Here is a 21291-nt window from a genome sequence, read left to right as displayed (position 1 = left end):
CTTTTATAAAAGTTATTCATAATTCAGATAACTGCTTCTGAGTGTCTACAGTAGAATTTGCAGAGATTGAAGTATATAAGTTTCTAGTTCTTTCAGTTATAATAAGCAGTTGCTGACTGACTGAGCTTGAAATATAAGAATAAGTGCTCACAGGTGATTATTCAGGTGTTTGCAGCTTGATATGATATATACTGTTAACTACTAGAAGTATTCATGATAGAAAGATAAAATGTAGAGATCAAATATATAATAGTATTCAAGCTGAGTTATGAATAGTATTTGTGAACTTCAGTCTATATAGTTGTGTGTAGCCAAGGGCCGCTAGCCCTATTGATTATATGAGAGATGGGAATAGAGGTAAAGAATCCGCGAGAAGCAGGATTTCTTACAATTATCTGAAACAGCAGTTCTTGACTGATGAGAACTGCTTCTGAAAGAAGAGAGTTAATATGACAGACTATGTCTGATTAATTATATAGACTATTTCATTACACTTCACAGATTTCAACTGCTTCATTCTTGAATGCATATACTTCAATTCTCAGTTATTCTCAATCATTAATTCTCAGCTGCTATAAATGCATATAGATTCTTCTGCTCTGAAGCTTCATTATATCTATTATTACATACATGTATAAATATTTACTTTGATCACTGATTCTTATACTTTCTCTTTCTTCTTCTTCTTTAATGTTTTTCTATTTGTTATATAAGATCTATATATTATACTGATCTATTCAGCGTAGACCTCTTACAAAATAAATAGATTGAAATTTGAACAGTGACTAATATTTAAAAGAATTGAAAATGAGTTAATTATTAACACTGTATAAAACAGACTTGTCAAGCTGCAGAGATTCAAGCAATTTATAATATAAATTAAAAAAATTATAAATATTGAATTAATGAATATTAGATGACAGAGTTGCAGGTAACATTTTTTTTTATATAGATAAAGAGAGTGATTCTAATATATCAAGATATTAAAGTTACATTCTTAATAAAAAATTATATTGTGATGATAATTACATTGTAATAAGGTATACTAACTGTAGAAGTAATATAATCAATCATCTAATACTTATTTTCACCTAACACTCGCCTTTGTAAATCAATTACAATTAACTTCAAATATTTATATCTCAATGAATATTTATTTAAAGCTATTCTAAAAAACAGAATAATAATTTGTAGATATATATTATATTATATTAAATTTTTATAAGAAAATAACATATAATTATTAATTTATTAAGCTTTTTAAAATACTATTTTAAAATAAAATACACAGTGTATATTTATAAATATACTTATAAATATAAATTATTTTCATATAAAAATTAAATATCTTATAGATTATATATATTTTTAATAAAATATAAAAATTTTTCTTGAAGTTCTTATTTATTATTAATTTATTTAAATTTTTATGTAAAATTTTACATTTTAAAATACTATTTGTGTAATAACTATGTATTATTTATACTTTAAAATTGTAATTTAAATAAATTATTATATTAAATCATTTAAATATATTTATATTTAATAAATTATTTTTTAAAATTTAAAATTTCAAGAATTTTCAATATTTTACTTGTAATTTATAAAAAAAATTATAATAAAAAAATAAAAAAATTCTTAAAAATTAAAATATAGAATTCTTATATAAAATAATTTAATATTTATTAAATTATTATATATTATATAAGAATTATTATTTTCAATAATATATAATACATATTTCTTAATTTATAATAAAATATTATATATTTTATTTTACTGTATTTTATTTTCTAATTGAATCTATATTTTAATCAATTTTAACTATATTATAATAATTTTGAATTATATTATACTATAAGTCTTGATATTTATAGATTACAAATTAAAAAATTAAAATAATGAATATTTATTAAGATATTAACATTTAAAGTTGATTGTAATTGATTTACAAAGGTGAGCGTTAGGTGGAAACGAGCGTTAGGTGGTTGATTACATTAGTGGGGCTAGCGAAGGCACGTGTAATTCTGGGCTGGGAAAATTCTTAGCCAGCCTTGCAAATAACGGCTGAAATCTAGTCTCCGGAAGGCCTAAGTTAACTAAATTTTCAGCTTAAAATGTTTCCTTCCATGTGGATTCTGGAACTTTTTCTTTTTTTTTTTTTTTTCTTTTTTTTTTTTTTTTTTCATCAATTGACATTGTTTTTTTCGGCGAGTTTGACTTAATCTCCTAGGCATCACATAGAACAACATATCATGGCGCTCTCTACAATTGGCAAGGTCCGTACTCGTTGCGGAAGCTAAACCCACCTATATATACTAACTGCATATCAGACGGCTGCCGCCTTGACAATTTTTATAGGGACGCTGTCCACGGTATTCTATAGACCCCTCGTAACTAAGATAGATACTGTCCACAATCTGCCGCGAGCATGGCATCCGTTTGAGGGGGGGTCCGCTGACATCCGCTTCGCGGATACCATCAAATACTCGGAGGATATCGTCATCGACCATGATCATGGCCTCGCGATAATAAGCTTTGACCCCTCTAGATCAGAATGGAATACTGTCATGGTGAATATTACCCAGAGATGAAAAGAGTGGCATTTACCGTGCTATTCCAAAGCTCGACATCTAAAATACTCGCGCAGGGAATCTTCAAGAACCCGGACCCGAGGGGGAGCCTATATGTCTACGACTATGCGGCAGCAGGCACCATCAAGGAACTAGAACTTACAGGCTTTCCTGATAATATCGATTTCCACCCTCTTGGGATTAACTTCTTCCGCAGCTCCCCAAAATCCAAGACAAGGCTGTTTGTTGCCAATCATCAGCGAACTGGGAGTACCGTGGCGGTATTCGACGTCGACTATGACTTATCTCAAGCGAAGTATGTTACAACAATATCTGATAACGACCAGGCTATCCTATCGCCAAATTCTATCGCACCTGTCTCCTACACACAATTCTACGTCACGAACGACCATCGCTATATGGCGAGAACCAGACCTTTCTGGAACAAAATCGAAACATCCTTCTCGATGCCATGGAGCTGGGTTGCCTTTGTGGACTTTTCCTCACCTGAAGATCTCAAGTGCGTAATCGTAGCCAGTAACATCGCGTTTACGAACGGGATCATCGTAACGCCAACTGGGAAAGAGGTCATCGTGGCTTCTTCAGGGAGCGATGCAGTTTACGTTTATGAACGAGACCCCCAATCCAATTTGTTATCTAGCAGCCGTGAAACCATTCCCCTGAGTTTCCATCCTGATAATGTCAATTTCGACCACTCCTTGGACATTTCTGACCCCACCGTGTTCGACACGGAGGGGAGATTCCTTCGTGGGGTGACAGTCGGCGGTCATCCATCCTTAATTAAACTGATGCGAATGATCAATAGCCCTGAGAAGCTTAATGCGCCATCATGGGTTGCTGAGGTACGACGGGGTACGGGACTTGACCCAGCTCCATGTCCAGCAGCGCCGCCACAGCCAAAGTTTTACACAAGAACTTTGTATCAAAGTGAGTTTCCTGTTGAGATTTTTGATTATCACAAGTTTCCTTCAGCGCTAATTATCTTTCACATTGGATAGGTAATGGAGAGCATTTTCCAAGTAGCACTACAGGGGCCATGGACTCGAAACGAGGCCATCTCCTGATCTCCGCTCTTTATGGAAAGGGTATTTTGGATATTTCATGGAAAGTATAAAATAAACCTCATGCAATATATACAATGGAAGCAGGTTTCAAGCTGTGGATAATACATCATTGGCGGGAGGTTTATTATTGAACTGAACTGATTGGATTTGATTTCGGAGCGTCAGCTGTGTTGTTATTTATTCCGAAGCTCTCCATTTCTTTCGAATCTCGTGTTCGAAGTGCGTGTTTTTGATTATGCCTATTGAGAGGTACATCGATGCTAATATAAATCACGCACTTGTTCATCTATCTTTGCGGATCGCGTGCAGGTAATATTTTAAACACAACAGAACCGTCGCCCAGTATGTCCCTTTGTTTCACTTAATGAATTCTGGAGACAGAAGACAAGACCTGATCATTTTTAAACCGCTAATTTCGTCTCAGCTTATTTACATTGATTTCTTATCAATACCTAAGTGGAGCGATACGATCCTCTGATATCTTTTTTTCTTTCTTTGTTTCCTGTTTTTCTCTTTCCAGATATGGGTGTCTTCCTCTAAAAGGAGGCATTGGCCCCCAGTGGTCGTTGCAGAGCCGAATACCCTAGTGTTCTCCTCAGGACATCCCTCTCCGCCATTCGACACCGGAATCTGCCGGTTATTAGCCTTGGGGGTTTACATTCCGAGGGATATATCTCTTTACGGGCATTGTCAAGATACTCGCAAGAAGGTTGATCCCCAGGTAGTTCCCTACCTAAGCCTGGTATTTCTTACTCCCTTTATTATGGCTACTGAAATCTCCCTAATTCCCTCTATCCTATTCTAAATGTGGATTTTTGAAAAGCGACTATACCTCTCAAAACAACCTTTACGTACATGTTCAAGAGGCATTACCAGCCCGGGTTCAATGCAAACCACAATTACTAGCAAAGGGCTGATTATAGGAGAGGAAGAGGGAGGCTCATTCCAGGCTTGATACATCCATGGACAAGTGGATAGACCATAGTAATGCCCTTTATATGCTGTGGTGTCTTAAATGTAAGTCTTCATGCAGGGTTTGATTGAGATGGCTTTCTGACAAACCCAGACACTGATATTCAATGTTGTGATGTTACAGTGCCGACTAATCCAATGTCTTTTGACTCACATCATGAACACAGTAGCCGCTATTCTTCTCTTCACTTGTTTGCTTCTTCTTCAGTTATTGTTCATTTTTGTTTCTGTGTTATACATGCATCCCTGAACTATTCAAAGAAAAAGCTGCCCTTTTCACAATATTTGCACATCCTGACATCTTATATCACAAGCAAGTCAACAATTATGATGGCTGACCAAATTGAAGCCATAAAACCGACAGGTCTACCTGAGGAAGCTGCTCTCAGCCAGGGTGTTGATGAGAACGGACGTTTTTTCCCGCCATGGAATCGCCCTGAACATGGAGAGCCTTATCTCCCCGCGCCAGCTAAGTTTGCCCTGGCTCTAAACGAAGTAGGACGCGCACTTGGGATGGGTATATGCACTTATATTCTTGCTTCTGTACCGTTCATGCCATTCTGCATTCCTGAAGTCTACTTTACCGCCTACGAATGGACCGAGAAGGACAAACGAAACTGGGACAGGGCCTCTTACCAACGAAAGCTAAGTCTCGTATCCCAAGTAAGGCGTGAGGACCATGCCATTCCGATCCGTCTCCTGACTTATGGCTGTCCACAAGGTTTGTGTGTTATTAATGTTTTGTTTGAAAATAACCGTTTCCCAATTTTCACAGCTTTGGTTTTATCCTTTTTTACTCATACGCTAATCGCGAGGTAGATCTTCTGTCGTTTGAGAAAGAGGGTGCTCGCCTGTCTGGAGCTATCATCACATATGATAGCCGCATGTTTGTGGGCTGGTATCGCGAATATGCCTCCCGTCGCAACGGCGACAGAATGAAAATTTCCGTGAATCTCCTACAACATCAGGCCTGGTTTAATTCGATGCACTGTCAGGACAATTTCGCGGTCGTGCAACGCCTGCTTCGGATGTGGAACCATCCAGTTTACTACGGCGTCCAAGTTATCGGAAACGTGCTGGGAAAACTCGATGACTTGAAACAGCGTTTTATGGAAGCTGAATCCAACGCCCTAGCGCTAGAATCAAAACGTGACAGGGATTTACCTGGTAAGTCCATTCCCACCCAATTGTATATGTCTCTCTCACAACGTCAGGGTATTGTATTCTTTGACTATCTTTACTCTTACAAATCAAAGGTTACTGATGATCTACTGACATCCTGTTCGTCACTTGCTTCAATTCCTAGATTACGAAATCGATCACCTTGATCTGCGCCTCCTAGCGGGCATTGCTCTCCACGACTACGATGCCGAGTACACTGAAGGCTGCTGTTAAGAGACAGAGCGTACGGAATACACCTTGGAACAGGACTAGGTTGGATTTTCTGACCTGTTTTCGATAGGAGTTGCAGTGGATAGTGCCATGACCTTGAGAACTGATTTTTAAACTCCCTGAGATTTCTCTACCACCGTTTTAACAAGATCCACTTGACACTATGATATTTCCTAAGGTGTTGCCGATTTTCTTCGGCTATTAAGTCTCCGTTTGGCTTGTCATTCCCACTGTTCTTGTGCTTCATGTCACCCATTTTTTCTAGGTGAAGTGATCTGTTGCCGTCTTTATTGCTCACTCCTGATTTTTCATCCTCTTTTTCACACTTTCGTGTGACAGAATTTCTAAACCTGTATTAACCAATCCCACTACTTCTATCTTGTATCTATTGCTCCCTCCTATTTACGAAGGGCGGAGAACTAGATGCATTTGTCTGTCATTTACCCTGGCCGCCCACGCTACATAAATAATGTATGATGAAACGTTTCAACTTGGACTTTCACATGCCTCATTCTAAACAGAAATGGGATAGTGGTTAGCATATATTCCCTCACTTCTGATTTTAATTGTAGCTTGTGCTTGAAAAAGGTCTGTTATTCCCTGTGTGCCTGCCCGCCTATAGTCCCTTCTGCTATCACTAAAACATATTCTACTCAGATCAGAGACAGTAAACCTTCTATTCAAGGTACAGTACCTCTGAAAAGCAATGAATGGGGATAAAAATAATGATTAATTTAACAAGATTTTTCAATCTTTTTTATGGAAAAGCTAAAAGAAGTGATGTCCTGTGTCTTATTATTTTGAGGGAATGTTCTGCTTTCCATATATGAGAAGATAGACGAAGCTAATATGTTGAATGTCTTCAAGATTAGACTTCACATGTGTTTCAGCTAATTTTCAAGGCCTAACTTGCTTCTCAGATGGCCAGGACCATTACCAAATGATGACAGCTCTCAATTGGTTGACTTTTCCTCTTTCTGGCGACAGTCATCTAAGGGGTGACCAAGGGTAATTTGGGTCCACATCCTGGGAATTGATCTATAAATATAGGGGAGCTTGGGACGCAACCTTGTTGGAACCACCAGACAATACATATTATTCTTCGTTTGAAACACATAAATATGCAAACAAAACAAATAAACAAGACGCCGGCCAAGCTTACATAGGAGCCCCCCACTGCACCATCCAGAAACGGACTAGGCCAAAACTCTAATCCGACGTCCTAGTTTCGGCTACTTCCACATCCCACGCCTTACCATCTCATCTCGCCAAACATCGTCGATTCTTTCTGCTCTACCCCCTTGTTGCACAACCTTTTGTCGGCGTTTAACAAGCTCTTCGAGGGTGTCGCCCTATATCGCCTTAATCATAATCAAGGAGGGAAATAAAACAGGTGAGCATCCACGGGTCCAGCCTACCTCTTAGTCAATTTCTTATTTTCATTATTCCGATCCCGCCTTGGTATCTATCAATTGCAAGCCACAGCCACATCAACATTGCACTTCTTCCTTCCGTTTCCCCCAATTCCTTCTCTGTCCAGCCTATTGTTCTATTGGATTTTTCATTGCAAGATATCTTGTTAACGAACGCTGTTCCGCCAACGTAACAGATAGTTCTAGTTCTAATCAGCCGTACATGTTGCGGGAGCTAGCGGACCGGTGGGCTCGGAAACGATACCTTGGTTGAAGTGTTAGGGTTGGAATAGAAGATAAAGGAGAGAGGTGGAAGAATAAGATAGCGCTGGGCAGTGGGTTTGTGTTTCTTTTGGTTGCGGGTTTATCAATCTTGCAGAAATTTGGTTTGAAGATACTGTGTTTAATTTTATTTTGTGAGGGCTTCACAGGTTAGTATATCTCCTATCCACAGTTATGGTTGAGGAAAGAGAAGAGTCTCCTACTTCTTCTCCGGTTTAAATGTCCTACCTATCTCCCTAGCGAGCGGTTCAGACCATTTGCGCGAACATGCCTCTTCCTCATAGCGATTTCCGCGTGCAATGCTTACCCGTTAGTTTCTCAGCTCTAGGACAACATCAATATGCATATTAAGGACAAGTTGGCTCATGCGGAGGCCACAGGGCGGCCCGGCATTTCCTTCGAATTTTTCCCCCCGAAAACGGCGCAAGGTGTTCAGAATCTTTACGATCGGATGGACCGTATGCATGGATATGGACCATCCTTTATTGATATCACATGGGGTGCGGGAGGGCGGCTGTCAGAGTTGACTTGTGAGATGGTGAATGTGGCGCAATCGGTCTATGGCCTGGAAACTTGTATGCACCTCACTTGCACGGACATGCCCCGCGAGAAAGTGGACACTGCTCTTCAGAGTGCGTTCAAGGCAGGGTGCACGAACATTTTGGCTTTGCGTGGTGATCCTCCCCGAGAAAAAGAGAAATGGGAAGCTACGGAGGGCGGGTTCCGTTACGCTAAAGATTTGGTCAAATATATTCGTGATAAATATGGGAACCATTTTGATATTGGAGTTGCTGGGTATCCCGAAGGCTGCGATGATCAAGATGACCCAGAACTCCTTATGGAACATCTGAAAGAAAAGGTTGATGCGGGAGGTACGTTTATTATTACGCAGATGTTCTACGATGTCGATAACTTCTTGACCTGGGTCGAAAAATGTCGCCAAAAGGGGATCACGGTACCAATTATACCCGGTATAATGCCCATTCACACGTACGCTGCGTTTATTAGAAGATCCAACTGGACTAAAATTCGAATCCCTCCCGACTGGTTGGAAGCATTGGAACCTGTGAAGAATGACGATGCAGCCGTGAGGAATTTGGGCAAATCTCTTGTGGCTGATATGTGCAAGAAAATACTCGCCTCTGGAATCTATCACCTGCATTTGTAAGTTTTTCTGTTTTCCTAATCTTAATCATAATATGGTCACTCACATATTAACCTCAAGCCCATAGCTACACGATGAATTTGCAACAAGCGACCAAAATGATTCTGGACGAACTAGGATTGATACCCTCCCATAAAACTCCCCTGCAGAAGCCACTTCCGTGGCGACAGTCACTTGGACTTGGCCGAAGGGAAGAAGATGTGCGACCAATCTTTTGGAGGCACCGACATCAATCATACGTGGCTCGTACGCAGACATGGGATGAATATCCAAATGGTCGCTGGACTGACTCTCGGTCCCCTGCTTTTGGAGAGCTCGATACTTATGGCATTGGCTTGAAAGGAACCAACGAGCAAAATATCAAACTTTGGGGAGAGCCAAAGTCACTAAAGGAGCTATCTGAGATTTTCATACGTTTCTTGAATGGAAGCCTTGATAGACTTCCATGGAGCGAGGGCGCTGTTACAGAGGAAACAGAAATCATCAAATCAGATTTGCTCGACCTGAATCGAAAGGGTTTCCTGACTATTAACTCCCAACCTGCGATTGATGGCATGCCCTCTTCTCACCCAATCTATGGATGGGGTCCGAAAAACGGATATGTCTATCAGAAGGCATACTTGGAACTCCTTATTTCTCCCACAATGATCGATGATGTTATTAGCCGCATTGAACAAAATTCTGACCTCACATATTACTGTGTCAATAAAAAGGGTGAATTGAAGACGAACACGACCGACAGTCCAAATGCAGTTACGTGGGGAATATTCGCTTCCAAAGAGATTATCCAACCAACCATTGTTGAAACAATCAGCTTCTTGGCCTGGAAGGATGAAGCGTATCGACTCGGAGACGACTGGGCCAAGTGCCACGCCCCATCGAGCCTCAGCAGACGCCTCATTGAACAAGTGATGGACACTTGGTATTTGGTCAATATTGGTAAGGCATTCTAAATAAATACTCGTTGAAGGTTCGGAACATAATTTTACTAATACCTGTTGGCTAAGTGAACAACGATTTCCACAAAACGCATGACATCTTCAACCTGTTCAAGGACCTCAAAGTCGAAAACTTGGATACGGAAATAGAACCCATCGCCCTAGCGGCCGAGTCTGTTGATATTGCCCAACAAAATGGCCAGCTTCCTCAAACAGAGGTCAACGACAGTTGTACGGAAGCAACCAAGTCGATGGAAGAGCGTAACTCCAACTAATCTTCCGTTATTTCCCACCTATCCATCTCTTCAATGCCGAATGATATCGGCAGCACCCCATCATGGACTCGCGATTCAACAAGCGCACTACATGATCTCACGATTTTCCCATAACCCTCTATACCTAAGCGCCATTCCATAAATAATTCTCGATCAACATATCTCTCTTCCAATTTCTCCTTAAGAATAATTCAACATAAGCGCGCACTTCTCGCGCGGCTCCTACTCCCCGCACGTACTTCAACCTCCGCCGCCATTCTCATACATATACGAGCGCAATACATGACCACTATTTTCAACATGACATTCAACACCATATAGAGATAAAAACCAAGCATGCAAATCACAGCATTTTAACACTGGAGAACCTTGTTTCCTTCATGATTCTTTATTTCTTTTCCTTAATTTCTTTTCCTTAATTTCTTTTCTTTCTTTTCTTTACTCTTTTATTTTCAACAATACCCAGAAAAGCAGGACGAAAACCAAGGGATGAATGGACATGGGATACACAAACAAAAAGAAAAATGAAAAAAATGACTATGATGACCGCAACGAAGCTGTATGGCAAATTACAACGATCAGGTAAAAAATTACTTAATCTACTGTATTTGCCTGGAAATATGTATTCAACACATTTGGGAAATTAGATAAGAAAAAGAAAATAATATCTTTTTAAAAAAAATAAAAAACGAAAAAAGAAAAAAAAAACAAATTCCGAATGCGGGCCAGTCTTTTCTCATCTTTTTTCTCTCTTTTCACTTTTTTTCTTTTTTTTTCACTTTTTTCTATTTCCTTCATTTGTCATATTTATTATCACACATTCCCGGTTTTCCCCTTTTACTAGGTTCGGCTCAAATTTCTGTCGAATGAAGTTTTGGGCCCGCCTCTTAGACCATCCCCCTCCCTTTTGTGACGTTCACAAATTCTGACTCTCTGTTTTTCCCTGTTTACGGAGGTCGATTTGAATATAAAAGTGCCAACTAGCCTAAACGTTTCATTTTAGTCGAGGGAGAGAAGGGAGAAGGTCATTATTGTGCTTTCAAGGAGAAAGAAGAAGACGGAAGTGGGTTGATGAGATAGAGCATGCAGCATTCTATCAAAATCAGACAAGCAGTCCAAGGTAAATAAATACATATGTAAAAGTTGCAATTTCTACTGCGCGAGGAGTCTTCGTGTCTACGAATGTATCGACATGAACTGAATCCTATGCGTTTCTATCGGGCTATCGTGTCTTTCGAACAAATGCACACTGTTGACTACCAAGCTACTAGGTGGGAGAAAATGACTATGACTATTCTCAAGAGAGAGATAATACAATGGAATTCTACGTTCCTATCAGGTCGTTAGTTAGGTAGACCAATCTCGATAAAAATAATCACAAAGGCGCGTCGTGATATCCGTCCGGGACCCCTTGTCCATCTCAGGGACCTGGGGGGGGGGGGGGGGGGGGGGGGGGTGGCTCTAGCGGAAAGATATAACGGAATAGTAACTAATGTTCAGCAAAACAGAGGCAAATATCCCATGACTGACTCCCCCATCTCATTGATACAAAATTTTACTTTTGATTTACGCCAAAGTCAAAAGTTTTAGGGCCCAAACTAGCCATGAAGCGACCGTAGCCAGAAAGCCCAACCCTCTTGCCAAAAAGGTGCATGCAACAACCAATACAGCAAAGTAAATGCATGCTCGCCCAGTGTCTAAAATCAAGATCCCGAGATCGTGGAAGCTCCGAGGTGCGCGTGGAAGAACACCCGTTTTCGAGAACTTGTGACAGAAATCGCAAATGCTAAAGGTGACTCTGAGACAGTGCAGAGCCATGGCGAGGAACTGGACGGCTATCAGGCGCAGGAAATTGAAAGTATGGCGCTCACGAACAATATAATGGAGGAATTGGACAGCAGGTGTGGAATTATTTTGATTGTTGAGTAAATTATCTTTTTTTCGATCCTCGATATCTCGGCCATTGTCACTTTGGGTGTTGGGTCGAAAGTGTCCACTCATTAGGGAATTTACACTTCCAGAGTCTGATCGTACTACCCTCTTCACAGCATCCTCTTGGAATACGGCGCCCTTATTCATGACCGGAACCATGTTCACATACATGGGCGAAGGACCCAAGCCAGTGCTAACCAGAGACCTCTGGGCGCTGTGAATTTTCTTAGCGGGGTTGAAATATCCGTTCTGTATATAAGGGGCACAATATTCAGTGAAGGGTAAATTACTAGGGTCGTTTAGTCCTGATATATGGGTGCTCCCATGCATATTTCGGCTGAGATTTAGTGGGATTTCTCTGATGCCGCGATTGATATTTTGCTCTGCTCGTCCCTCGATGGCAAGAACGCTGTTGCCCGAAGTTTCGGACAAGCAGGGGCATTGCTGATGATTGCAACATGTTCCATAGTGACAAAGGCCTGTCTTTCCGGGAATGGTGCTTGAATTGGCGTTGAAATCGGTGTCGGGATTGATATCGTGGTTTAATGGGCGTTGATCCATTGCTAGTGGGAGAGTCATAGATGTAGTGCTTGTGGACGTGGGTGTCGTAGTGGTAATGATAGTGGATAGATTTTCCTGTTCTGGCAATTTGTGTAGCTGGCTGCAATCCAGAACTGGATCGACGGCCACGGACCCTCCTTTCATAGAGCCTCCTGGACTTTTTCTGAGGAGCCCACTGAGATTGTGATCGTGTAAAATTTGCGCCATTGTCAGAGGGTAATATACTTGACTTCTCTCTGCCAATTCTTCCTCGCATGCTGTGCGGCTTATCAGGTTTGCTTGGAAGGCTTGCTTCTGGGTTAGGAATTTGCGGGCGTTCATCGACTGAGGCGAAAGGCAATGGAGACGGGGCGCTGTTCGGGGCCAAGAGATCTGAGTGCATTTCTCTCCATGGCCCCCGCTTTGGCCTAAAAAAGGACCTCCGTTCATGCCACAAGCATGTGCATGAGATGTGGGCTGCCCCTGACCCATCTCCTCGTTACATAATTTGACGTACTCAGGATCGCCAGAAGAGGACGTCACTTTGATGTCAGGAACAGGCTTGTTGGGACTAGTTATAGCGGCGTGGATGACATAGCCCTGGGCCGGAGGTTCTACAAAAGCAAGGGATGGTGATGGAGACTTAGCGTCCCTTTTTCGTCCTATAATTTTCTCCTTAAAATTTTTCGTAAGTCGCCTGGGAGGGGTGCTAATCCCTGTAGGGGTAACGGATCTGGGTGTTGGAAGGGTGTCCGGATCCAGCATTTGTTCACCTTCATGATGAACGCGTTCGAGAGTCTTCTGGAAGTCCACAATTTGCTGGGCAGTCATTGTCAGCGGCGATGGCTCTCTTGCGGAGGGCATGTTGACAACAAACTTGTCTTCCGGGTTGATCGAATTTGGTGCAAACTCTGTCGGGGGAGCAGAAGTGATCAATCCAACAGACTCGGTCTTGCTTCTCTGCAAACCAGGGAATTCGGCTTGTGCAATTTCATTTCCAGATGGCGAGGGAAATGGAGACTTTTCGTTCTTGTCCAAGCTTATCCACTCGTTGCCCTTCAGACGCCACTTCTGAAGAGTGGCATTCTCCTCCCGGGAGTCACGGAAACTAGAGTCGCTACCACCACTCATGATGCTGGGACTTACTACACCAGTTCGGGGATTGGCACCACGGGCAATCAGCTGATCATCGCGACTCACCGTACGCTGATGCTTGCGATTGGTTCTTTCTTTTTTTCCGCTTTTGGTAGCTTGGCGTTTATGCAGTTCGTCCTGCAATTTCGCGCTCTCTTCGATTTGGCGTCGAAGACTCAACCAGTATTCACGATCCGCCCCTTCATGATGAGTCCCTTCTTGACTAGGAGCATGTCGTCCGACCCAACTTCCTGGAACAGGGCCGGAACGGTTGGCGAAATCGAGTCTACTGACTGGATCCGGCGCACGATTCTGCTCCTCGTCTCGTGTTGTTCGAGAAAAGATACCAGATACCGAACCAACCGTGGACAGTTTCTGCCTTCGTACCGTTCCGGATGCGCTATCACAATCCTGAAGGTTCACCGCTACATCCTCTTCAAAAGTGACAGACTTTTTGTCCTTTCTCTTGCCCCATTTTCGAAAACCACCTCTTTTCTCTGCTAGCGCTTTCTGTCCGGATGTTGGTGCAATATCTGGACTGCCTCGTTGTCCTAAACTGCTGGATCTGACCCGAGAAGACTTGTTATCAGGTTGTCCAAGTAGCGGAGGGGGGATCCAAGCGGACCACGAGGAGGATCGCTGGTCCTTCCTTCGAACGCCGTCTTCGCGACGACTAAGAAGAGTTGGCTTAGTGGAAGCAATAGAACTTGATTGGTTTCCAGAAACAACGCGCGGCATCGTGGCATGCTAAACTGCCTGGATTGTTATTTTAAGGATACTTCGGCATTGGGTTGCTTGCAACCTAGAATCCCACGCCAGGAATAAATAAACGAGCGGATATGTGTATACAGCCACTGGTGCGGGTATTGATTGAGGTTCTATATAAAACGAAGATGGCGTTGACAATTTACGCCGGGAAGAACCGTTCCCGGGGAAGGTGCGATTAGCAGACGACCAGAGTCCAATATTAGAAGGCGCGGTGTTGCAAAAGGCGTTCCTTCCCTTTGAGAAAGCGATCGCCACTCAGAGAGTTATCTCGTGGGAGATGTCTCTCCATATTTAGTTTGGAGCTCAAAATGGTACACCTCAACTTGAACCGCATGACACATTAACGCGGGTATATGAAGGAGAAAGCCAAAGGGCGGGGTGAAAAAGTAAACAATGGAATATACACCGGAATGCGCCAAAAATGCTACCAAGACTCGACTTATCCAGATGAAACACGCTCGCGATATAAATAACTAAAGTAATGAATCCGAGAAAATGTAAGTCCCCGGAAAACACAGCACTTTGCATACATATATATAAACCAAATGGAAATTTTTGTTTCTTCAAAATAAGGTAACTCCTCTTCTCAGAACCGTCCGCTGTCACGTCTTATCCCGCGGCCTGCGTTAGTGAGATGGGTCCACTTCTGAGAAGGTCCAGGACTTCCTATTCCGCCAGGGACGCTTGACCTCTTTAGCGGGCTCGATGGGAGTTTTACTGGGCTATGAAGTCGATCTCTAGTGTCAAGTTCATCGCCACGATATCCGCTTCTGTGGTCGAAATGGGTCGATGTTGCCTTTCTAAGAGGGGATGCCGCGTGAGAATATACCCCCAGGCTCCCACCATCAGCCGTAGAAGACACGGATCTAAACTGAGGCTGTCGAATGGCTGAACTACGGGAGTGGAGTGGGGATGATGCATCTACGCCGTAAGTAGGGGTAGAAAAGTCGGCGTTAGTAGATGATACACGGGGAGTTGAAGTGGAAGATCGAGGGGGTTGGCAGTATTTTTCCAGAGCGCCTGCCGGGTCTATGTGACTGACGTAATTGGGGTTGGGGCTAATTTTGAAGCCCCTACGTATTGCTGGAGTATAGGTGTTCACAGTATTATACGCCTCATCAAAATTGGCGTTGTATGACATTTCTTCCGAATGTTGGGTTGCCACGCTGCGCATCATAGGCTGTGTTCGGGGATGGACAAATTTGGTATCGTATTCATTGAGAACTTCTTTATGAACCAACATCGAGTCTTTCAATTGTTGAGAGAAGGAGGATGATAGCATTGACATTTGAACTGTTAGTAGGGTTGCAAGAAATAGAGTCGTTACAATAGTAACGCTAGGTCGCGGATCTATTGCGGAGGTGGGGAGGAAGAGCCAGTATATAACGACATGCCCTGGGCTGAAAAGGCATAATAGCCTCAATGACAGCGGATGAGGATCCCACATGCCTAACTCCCAAACATCCCGTTGCGCGTTTGGGTGTGACCTTGCTTCCGCCGACCCGACGGACAACACACTAGAGAAAAATCGCATTGGCGACGAAACCATGGGTGACGAATTCACTGGGACTCGGTGTGCGGAAGGGGTCGCCGGAACATTGTCAATTGGTGCTTCGAACAGTCGATAATGGCGTTTGCGCCAGAAGGTGTAGAACGCGTTGAAAATCGATGCGAAGGCTAACAAGTGAACAAGGAAAGAAGCCTATTAATTGCGATTACAGCTCACATTAGTCCACAAGTCTCTGGATTGCTGACCTCCCGTAAAATGGTTCATTAGCGACAAGAGGATATGTCCATCAATCAACGTACAAACCAGCTCAACAAACTCGTCTCTACAACATCTCCAAAGACGTCGTCCTCAATCCTGCTGCTGTTGGTACAGCTATTCGCACGTGCTATGAGGAACACCACATTTAACCCAATTCCAAAGGGGATCGCCCACTCCTTTTCCCATTGTTCCCAATCACTCGAACCAAGCTCCTCTGATAGCCATAGCAGGAAATCGAGGGGATTCAAGTATGACTTTATCCGTTCCGAAAGTGGTCGGCGCCGGATGAGCGGCGGCATAATGGGCGAGATGCTTAGCAACGAGCCTGGAAGAGGAGATAACGAGGCAAACAAATGCTTGTTATCTTCAGCTCAACAGGTTGGCATTGTCGTCGTTGGCGGCGTTGAGCGGCGGTTGGATGTTTTTTGTTTTGTTTTGTTGTGATTTGAACCTTCTGGTTTGCTGGTTGAGTGCAACGAGTGAATTAGTTAGTTACATAAGCCGCATAACCTCACGCTCGAGCTTCCACCTGATTTCTATCAGCAACTTGCTCTCTCTCTACATCAAGAGGCCAGTCAGCTCCTGAATAACTAATCTACGTGGCTTTTACATGTGTGCGTAGAGCGCTATATTATACCCGCGATATCAACATAAAATATTTTTGTGCGGCCTCTTGTCTCGTCACCCCAGGCACCTTCAACCTGAGCGAAGTACTAAAATCATGGCGGCCCCCCAAAGCACATACAAGGTCCGCATTTCACCTCCCCTCCCGCTATATCCCTCAATTAATATATTCTAACGCCAATATCTCTACTAGGACCGTCAATTTCTGGCCGTCATAGGTGATGAAGAGTATGTCCCAATGTAATCCCGGCAAAACCTCCCCTATTTGCGCCCTGATCAATGTATCTAACCATCTCCCCCTCTTCTACCGTCTCATAGCTCTGTCACCGGCCTTCTACTAGCAGGAATCGGCGTAAGTAAATGAAAAGAACTTTTTATTTGACTTTCACACACCAAGATCAAAAAAACACACAAAGGCTCCTCTGCAGGATCTCAGTAACCCTTCCGGTCCCCCTCTCCCCGTTCACCGCAGAGCTGTGCCCTAAAAGTTGACCATCACCAAAAACAAACAACAGCACGTAACAGACCCACCGGACTCACAACGAAACTTCCTCGTCGTCGACGCAAAGACAGAAACCTCCGCCATCGAAAAAGCCTTTCACAATTTCACAGAAGAACGCAAGGATATCGGCGTGTTACTAATTAATCAACATGTAATCGCTTCCCCTTCCATCTCTAAACACAATCCTCTCCCCTCCCCTCCCAAAACAAACGAGGGAGCACCCACTCCCCTCTAGAACTACTCCCACAGTGGTCCTAGCAGTATACTAAAGAAAAAAACCATGGCATGCACGCAGATTGCGGAACGCATTCGAAACAGCGTTGACTCATTCACGGACGCTTTCCCCGCCGTCCTAGAGATACCGAGTAAAGACCACCCGTACGATCCCGACAAGGACAGTGTTCTACGCCGGGTGAGGAGGCTATTTGGGGAGTAAGGGGGAAAAAAATATACATGCATGTATATTCGCGCAGTATTTGATATAAACCCAACGATTGCGGAAAGTGGGTTGGTTGTGTGTGTAGGTGAAGATTCGGGGGCAAGCAGCGCGGGTGGGCGGTTGATTGCAATGAAAGAAGATATCCCGTCGTTTTTCCCTTTGCCTGAAACCTGGATTGAGGAGTTCTTTTTAAACGTATGCGAGATGGGGCGTTTTGGACTGCTTTGGCGTTGACATTGCATCACAATGGTCGTGATGACGATTCTGATCATGATGATGATACCACATTCCGGAGGCGACTGGGAAGTTGAATATGATTAGGAGGCGTTTGTAAGATGCATATATGTGTCTGTCCGCGGCATTGGGAAAGGAGGGAGGAGGGGCCCGGGGATTTAAGGGCCATCCATCATCTTGCCTTCTTTTAACTAACTGCTATACTATACCCCGTATATTGCTTTAGTAGACTTGTAAGGATTCGTTCCGGGCTGGGTGGGGTGGAGATATAGATCTATTTGATTTTACGAACGCTTATTGTCATATCTAAACGCGAAATTATGACCACCTAATGTCACTCTCTTTCTTCAGGACTCGGGACGCGGGAGGTGCCAATTCGTGATCCTTCTGCCAATCTCTGGAAAAACAAATATTGATGCGGGAAAAGATATATAGCTAGGTTGATATATAGAGAGTATTATATTAGTATGTAAGTGGGTTGAACGAAATACTCTTGAGACTAGAGAGGTAGGTGTGGTTTGAGAACACTTGTAGCAACCGTGAGTTCGAAATTGGTAATATAGACATCTAACTAAGTGAAAGCTACAGAACGCCCAGTGCAACAATAGGGATATGAAAAATAGCTGACTGCACGGGAAAACGATGATGACAAGTAGTAATCAAAATGCAAGGGATGCGGAGAAAACGAACCATTATAACCGCGAGGATGGGACAATAAAGATGCAACGGAAAGGAAGGAGCAGGCCCTAGAAGCAATTGAAGACGCTAATAACCCGAACGAGGAAACGAGTCAATACCAGGGATTAATTGGAGAGCTAAGACGAGGTCAGGAATTATTCTACTCGTCGAAAGGTTATACAAGAGACAGTTGGGTGTCGAGGATACTTTCATCATCGAGTCGTGAGGACGGATCGGCGCATTCCCAATAATTCTCTACAGAGAGAAAGGAGAGAAGGGCCGGAGAACCAGTATAGGGAGCATTTAAAAGATTCTGTATAAAGAGTTTCATGAAAGAGTCATTGTGGGAGCGTGAGACAGTACATGGTTAGTGAGGGCAAAAAGAAAAGAACCGCCATGGCAAAGTAGAGCATCTGGAAGTAGGCGAAGGAGTAATGAGAGTAGTCGAATCGTGGGCTCGGGAACTTGATAGCACTTGCGGGTGTTGTAGGTAAGAAGGACCTAGGAGGAGTTGCGCCTTGGAGGGACGAAGGCATTTCGAGCATTGGTTTGGGTAGTTGTGAGGGATGCTGAGGGAAGCTCCGTGTGCAAGAAGCAGATACGACTAAACAAGCGTGCCGACTAGGGTAATGGCGCGCCGTTTGTTTATAAGCTGAAAGTTACTTCGGCCTGGAGGCATGTTATCCGCTCCTTCTTATTGGTGTACACATCGGCGAGGACAGTGTACCTTCCCTGTGTATTTTCAAAAGCCGTTGGCATCACGATATCTCACAGTTGCATTGTGAAGGACTAAGATTTTACTTACAGGTGGGATCTCCTTAGGCAAGTCGACCTTCTTCGTAAAAGACGTATTTCCCTTCTCGAGCGGGCATTCCAAATCCACATTTTTGATCTCATCGCACAGATCGGCCTCTTGGTTGACCAGCCGAATTAGACCGTATTTCACCTGTATTTGAACCTTCGAGCCCTCATCAACCTGCTTGTGGAAGGTACCAGAAGCGGTAATGGTGAGCGTTTGGCCACTGGAGTAAAATAATGGAAAGTGTTAGCAATTATCTCGTAAACAAGAGGCGGGGCATACAGATCTTATATTCTGCAGATTCAGGATACCGGGTGAATAACATACGGCACAGGAGGATTTGGGGACAAATCAACCCAGTTGATAGTCAAGATATCGTTTTCAGGCGGGAAGCAGAAGTTCAACGGGTTATCTCCTGGGACGCGCAATTCGTTGCCTGCCAAGCTGATTGGGACCTGATTGTTTGCGACCCATGGCAGGGACGGCGGGGCCCCTACGGCCAGAGAAGACCAGAGGAGGACGAATAATGGGGTGGTTGTTAAACGCATGACGGTAGCTGTAGGATGGATAATGGAGAAGAATAGAATCGGAGGTGTGGAGAGAGGGAGAAGGAGAGGGTGTGGGCGAAGGATGACGGGGAAGGTCTGAGGGCAGTGGAGCAGCAGATGCTGGGGTATCTCGAATATCAAATATCAGTGAACGAGGGTTGGGTATGATGTCTACGATAGTGGCTAATAATAAGGGATGGAGATATTAGGAAGATGAGTAGTGAGGAGGTTATACTGTGTAAGAGTGTGTTGTGAGAGAGCTAGAGAGGAGAAAGGATTTTGATGACGGCAGGCTGCGGCTGTGGAAGCGGAGATGGCTTGGCGTCGCGGCTGCAGGTCACATGATATCAACGACTTCCCAACTCTGGACTCCGTACCTCAACCCCAATCACTCTATAATAGCTGTGGACATTATATGCAAGGTCTCTAATCCTGGATATAAACTGGCAACAGTTGAATAACAGAAAGGCTACATAGAAAATTAAAAAAATAAAAAATAAAATAAAAAATAAAAAAAATTAGCCGTAAACTCCATTTCCCAGACCGGGCCTTCATGCCATCGTTGAACGCCAGAGTCCAGAAACTCAGCGTCGTTGAGTCTTGCCCATGCCACGTTTCCCAGAGAACTACAAAAGGGGGAAAAAAATAAACAGTTAGCATATATGTTTCCCATATATTAAGAAGCCAGGGGAAAGGGTAAAAATACTCACCAAATGTTTCGGCAAAGAAGCCGTTGTATGTCGATCTGCCTCACCCTGTCTCGCCATCCGATTCATCTTTATCTGCGCTAGCTTGGCCATCTTATCCGCCTTGCTTCGAGTCTTCATGTCCGTTATGCCGTCAACGCGTCGGTTGGCTGGTACCTGGCTGCGAGCCCGGCTCTTGGCGCGCTGGAGCAGCTCCTGGCGTGCATTGTTGCCATCACCATCAATATCCATGGCATCTGCAGTATCTGTATTCTCGTTTCGTGTAGCACTCCGGCCACGCGACTGTGCCTGAGATGGGGTCTGTCCCTGGGCACTTCTGGTTGCAGATGTTGCATCGTACCCGATCGATTCTAGATGTGATTGCATCTCAGACAGTTTGCGCGCCTTGCGCTGCGCGGGATTAACGCGCGGTTCTTGAGCGATTTGCGCATCTTGGACTCGTTGCGGATTAGCTGTCGTTTCTCGCGATGAGCTCTGCCTTCATGCGGATATCGGCCTCCTCTGCATCTTCAACGCTCTCGTCG

General features: G+C 43.6%; 7 protein-coding genes across 8 annotated transcripts in view; 3 read left to right on the top strand and 4 right to left on the bottom strand.

Annotated features, from left to right (window-relative positions):
• Positions 1-2255: 2255 nt before the first annotated feature.
• On the top strand, positions 2256-6025 carry BDCG_17311 (uncharacterized protein; the record flags this gene model as incomplete). Its single annotated transcript, XM_045426454.1, has 9 exons — positions 2256-2279; positions 2334-2573; positions 2651-3521; positions 3593-3679; positions 4258-4379; positions 4582-4675; positions 4755-5351; positions 5450-5797; positions 5937-6025. 9 exons carry the CDS (start codon positions 2256-2258, stop codon positions 6023-6025), a joined length of 2472 nt encoding a protein of 823 aa, XP_045281686.1.
• A 914-nt stretch (positions 6026-6939) lies between these two features.
• Positions 6940-11551, top strand: BDCG_06426. Of its 2 annotated transcripts, none has more exons than XM_045422162.1 (5): positions 6940-7415; positions 7632-7865; positions 8045-8880; positions 8949-9820; positions 9889-11551. In XM_045422162.1, the coding sequence occupies exons 3-5, from the start codon at positions 8057-8059 to the stop codon at positions 10092-10094; spliced, it is 1902 nt and encodes a 633-aa protein (XP_045281685.1). In that variant the 5' UTR covers positions 6940-7415; positions 7632-7865; positions 8045-8056; the 3' UTR covers positions 10095-11551. The 2 variants fall into 2 exon arrangements, with proteins under 2 accessions (XP_045281685.1, XP_045277865.1); XM_045422161.1 differs by having other exon boundaries at positions 8039-8880.
• Positions 11552-11660: 109 nt separating this feature from the next.
• BDCG_06425 (uncharacterized protein) lies at positions 11661-14438 on the bottom strand (the record flags this gene model as incomplete). Its single annotated transcript, XM_045422160.1, has 1 exon — positions 11661-14438. One exon carries the CDS (start codon positions 14436-14438, stop codon positions 11661-11663), a length of 2778 nt encoding a protein of 925 aa, XP_045277864.1.
• Positions 14439-15054: 616 nt separating this feature from the next.
• On the bottom strand, positions 15055-16535 carry BDCG_06424 (uncharacterized protein; the record flags this gene model as incomplete). The annotated part of the gene is made up of 2 exons (XM_045422159.1): positions 15055-16170; positions 16278-16535. The coding sequence occupies 2 exons, from the start codon at positions 16533-16535 to the stop codon at positions 15055-15057; spliced, it is 1374 nt and encodes a 457-aa protein (XP_045277863.1).
• A 192-nt stretch (positions 16536-16727) lies between these two features.
• BDCG_06423 (V-type proton ATPase subunit F) lies at positions 16728-18519 on the top strand. The gene is made up of 5 exons (XM_045422158.1): positions 16728-16984; positions 17054-17088; positions 17179-17212; positions 17376-17513; positions 17658-18519. The coding sequence occupies exons 1-5, from the start codon at positions 16958-16960 to the stop codon at positions 17796-17798; spliced, it is 375 nt and encodes a 124-aa protein (XP_045277862.1). The 5' UTR covers positions 16728-16957; the 3' UTR covers positions 17799-18519.
• An 839-nt stretch (positions 18520-19358) lies between these two features.
• On the bottom strand, positions 19359-20060 carry BDCG_06421 (phosphatidylglycerol/phosphatidylinositol transfer protein; the record flags this gene model as incomplete). The annotated part of the gene is made up of 3 exons (XM_045422157.1): positions 19359-19445; positions 19519-19735; positions 19840-20060. The coding sequence occupies 3 exons, from the start codon at positions 20058-20060 to the stop codon at positions 19359-19361; spliced, it is 525 nt and encodes a 174-aa protein (XP_045277861.1).
• A 584-nt stretch (positions 20061-20644) lies between these two features.
• BDCG_06420 (nucleolar GTP-binding protein) overlaps positions 20645-21291 on the bottom strand; it is a gene marked incomplete at both ends in the record, with an annotated part of 2612 nt that continues 1965 nt past the window's right edge. The window contains 2 exons of the mRNA XM_045422156.1: positions 20645-20686; positions 20771-21245. Coding sequence (XP_045277860.1) covers positions 20645-20686; positions 20771-21245 — 517 coding nt within the window. The remainder of the gene's footprint in view (positions 20687-20770; positions 21246-21291) is intronic.

This window comes from Blastomyces dermatitidis (genome assembly GCF_000003525.1).
Source record: "Blastomyces dermatitidis ER-3 genomic scaffold supercont1.6, whole genome shotgun sequence".
NCBI lineage: Eukaryota > Fungi > Ascomycota > Eurotiomycetes > Onygenales > Ajellomycetaceae > Blastomyces > Blastomyces dermatitidis.
Note: the sequence above shows the minus strand (reverse complement) of the source record. Positions and strands in the feature narration are given on the sequence as shown.

Bases quoted from the DNA above. Each gene is read 5' to 3' on its own strand.
- BDCG_06423 (XM_045422158.1), top strand. From the start codon at position 16,958: ATGGCGGCCCCCCAAAGCACATACAAG. The intron at 16,985-17,053 runs GTCCGCATTTCA...TATCTCTACTAG, and splicing joins CCCCCCAAAGCACATACAAG to GACCGTCAATTTCTGGCCGT. The intron at 17,089-17,178 runs GTATGTCCCAAT...ACCGTCTCATAG, and splicing joins GCCGTCATAGGTGATGAAGA to CTCTGTCACCGGCCTTCTAC.
- BDCG_06426 (XM_045422162.1), top strand. From the start codon at position 8,057: ATGCATATTAAGGACAAGTTGGCTCATGCGGAGGCCACAGGGCGGCCC. The intron at 8,881-8,948 runs GTAAGTTTTTCT...TCAAGCCCATAG, and splicing joins GGAATCTATCACCTGCATTT to CTACACGATGAATTTGCAAC. The intron at 9,821-9,888 runs GTAAGGCATTCT...CTGTTGGCTAAG, and splicing joins TTGGTATTTGGTCAATATTG to TGAACAACGATTTCCACAAA.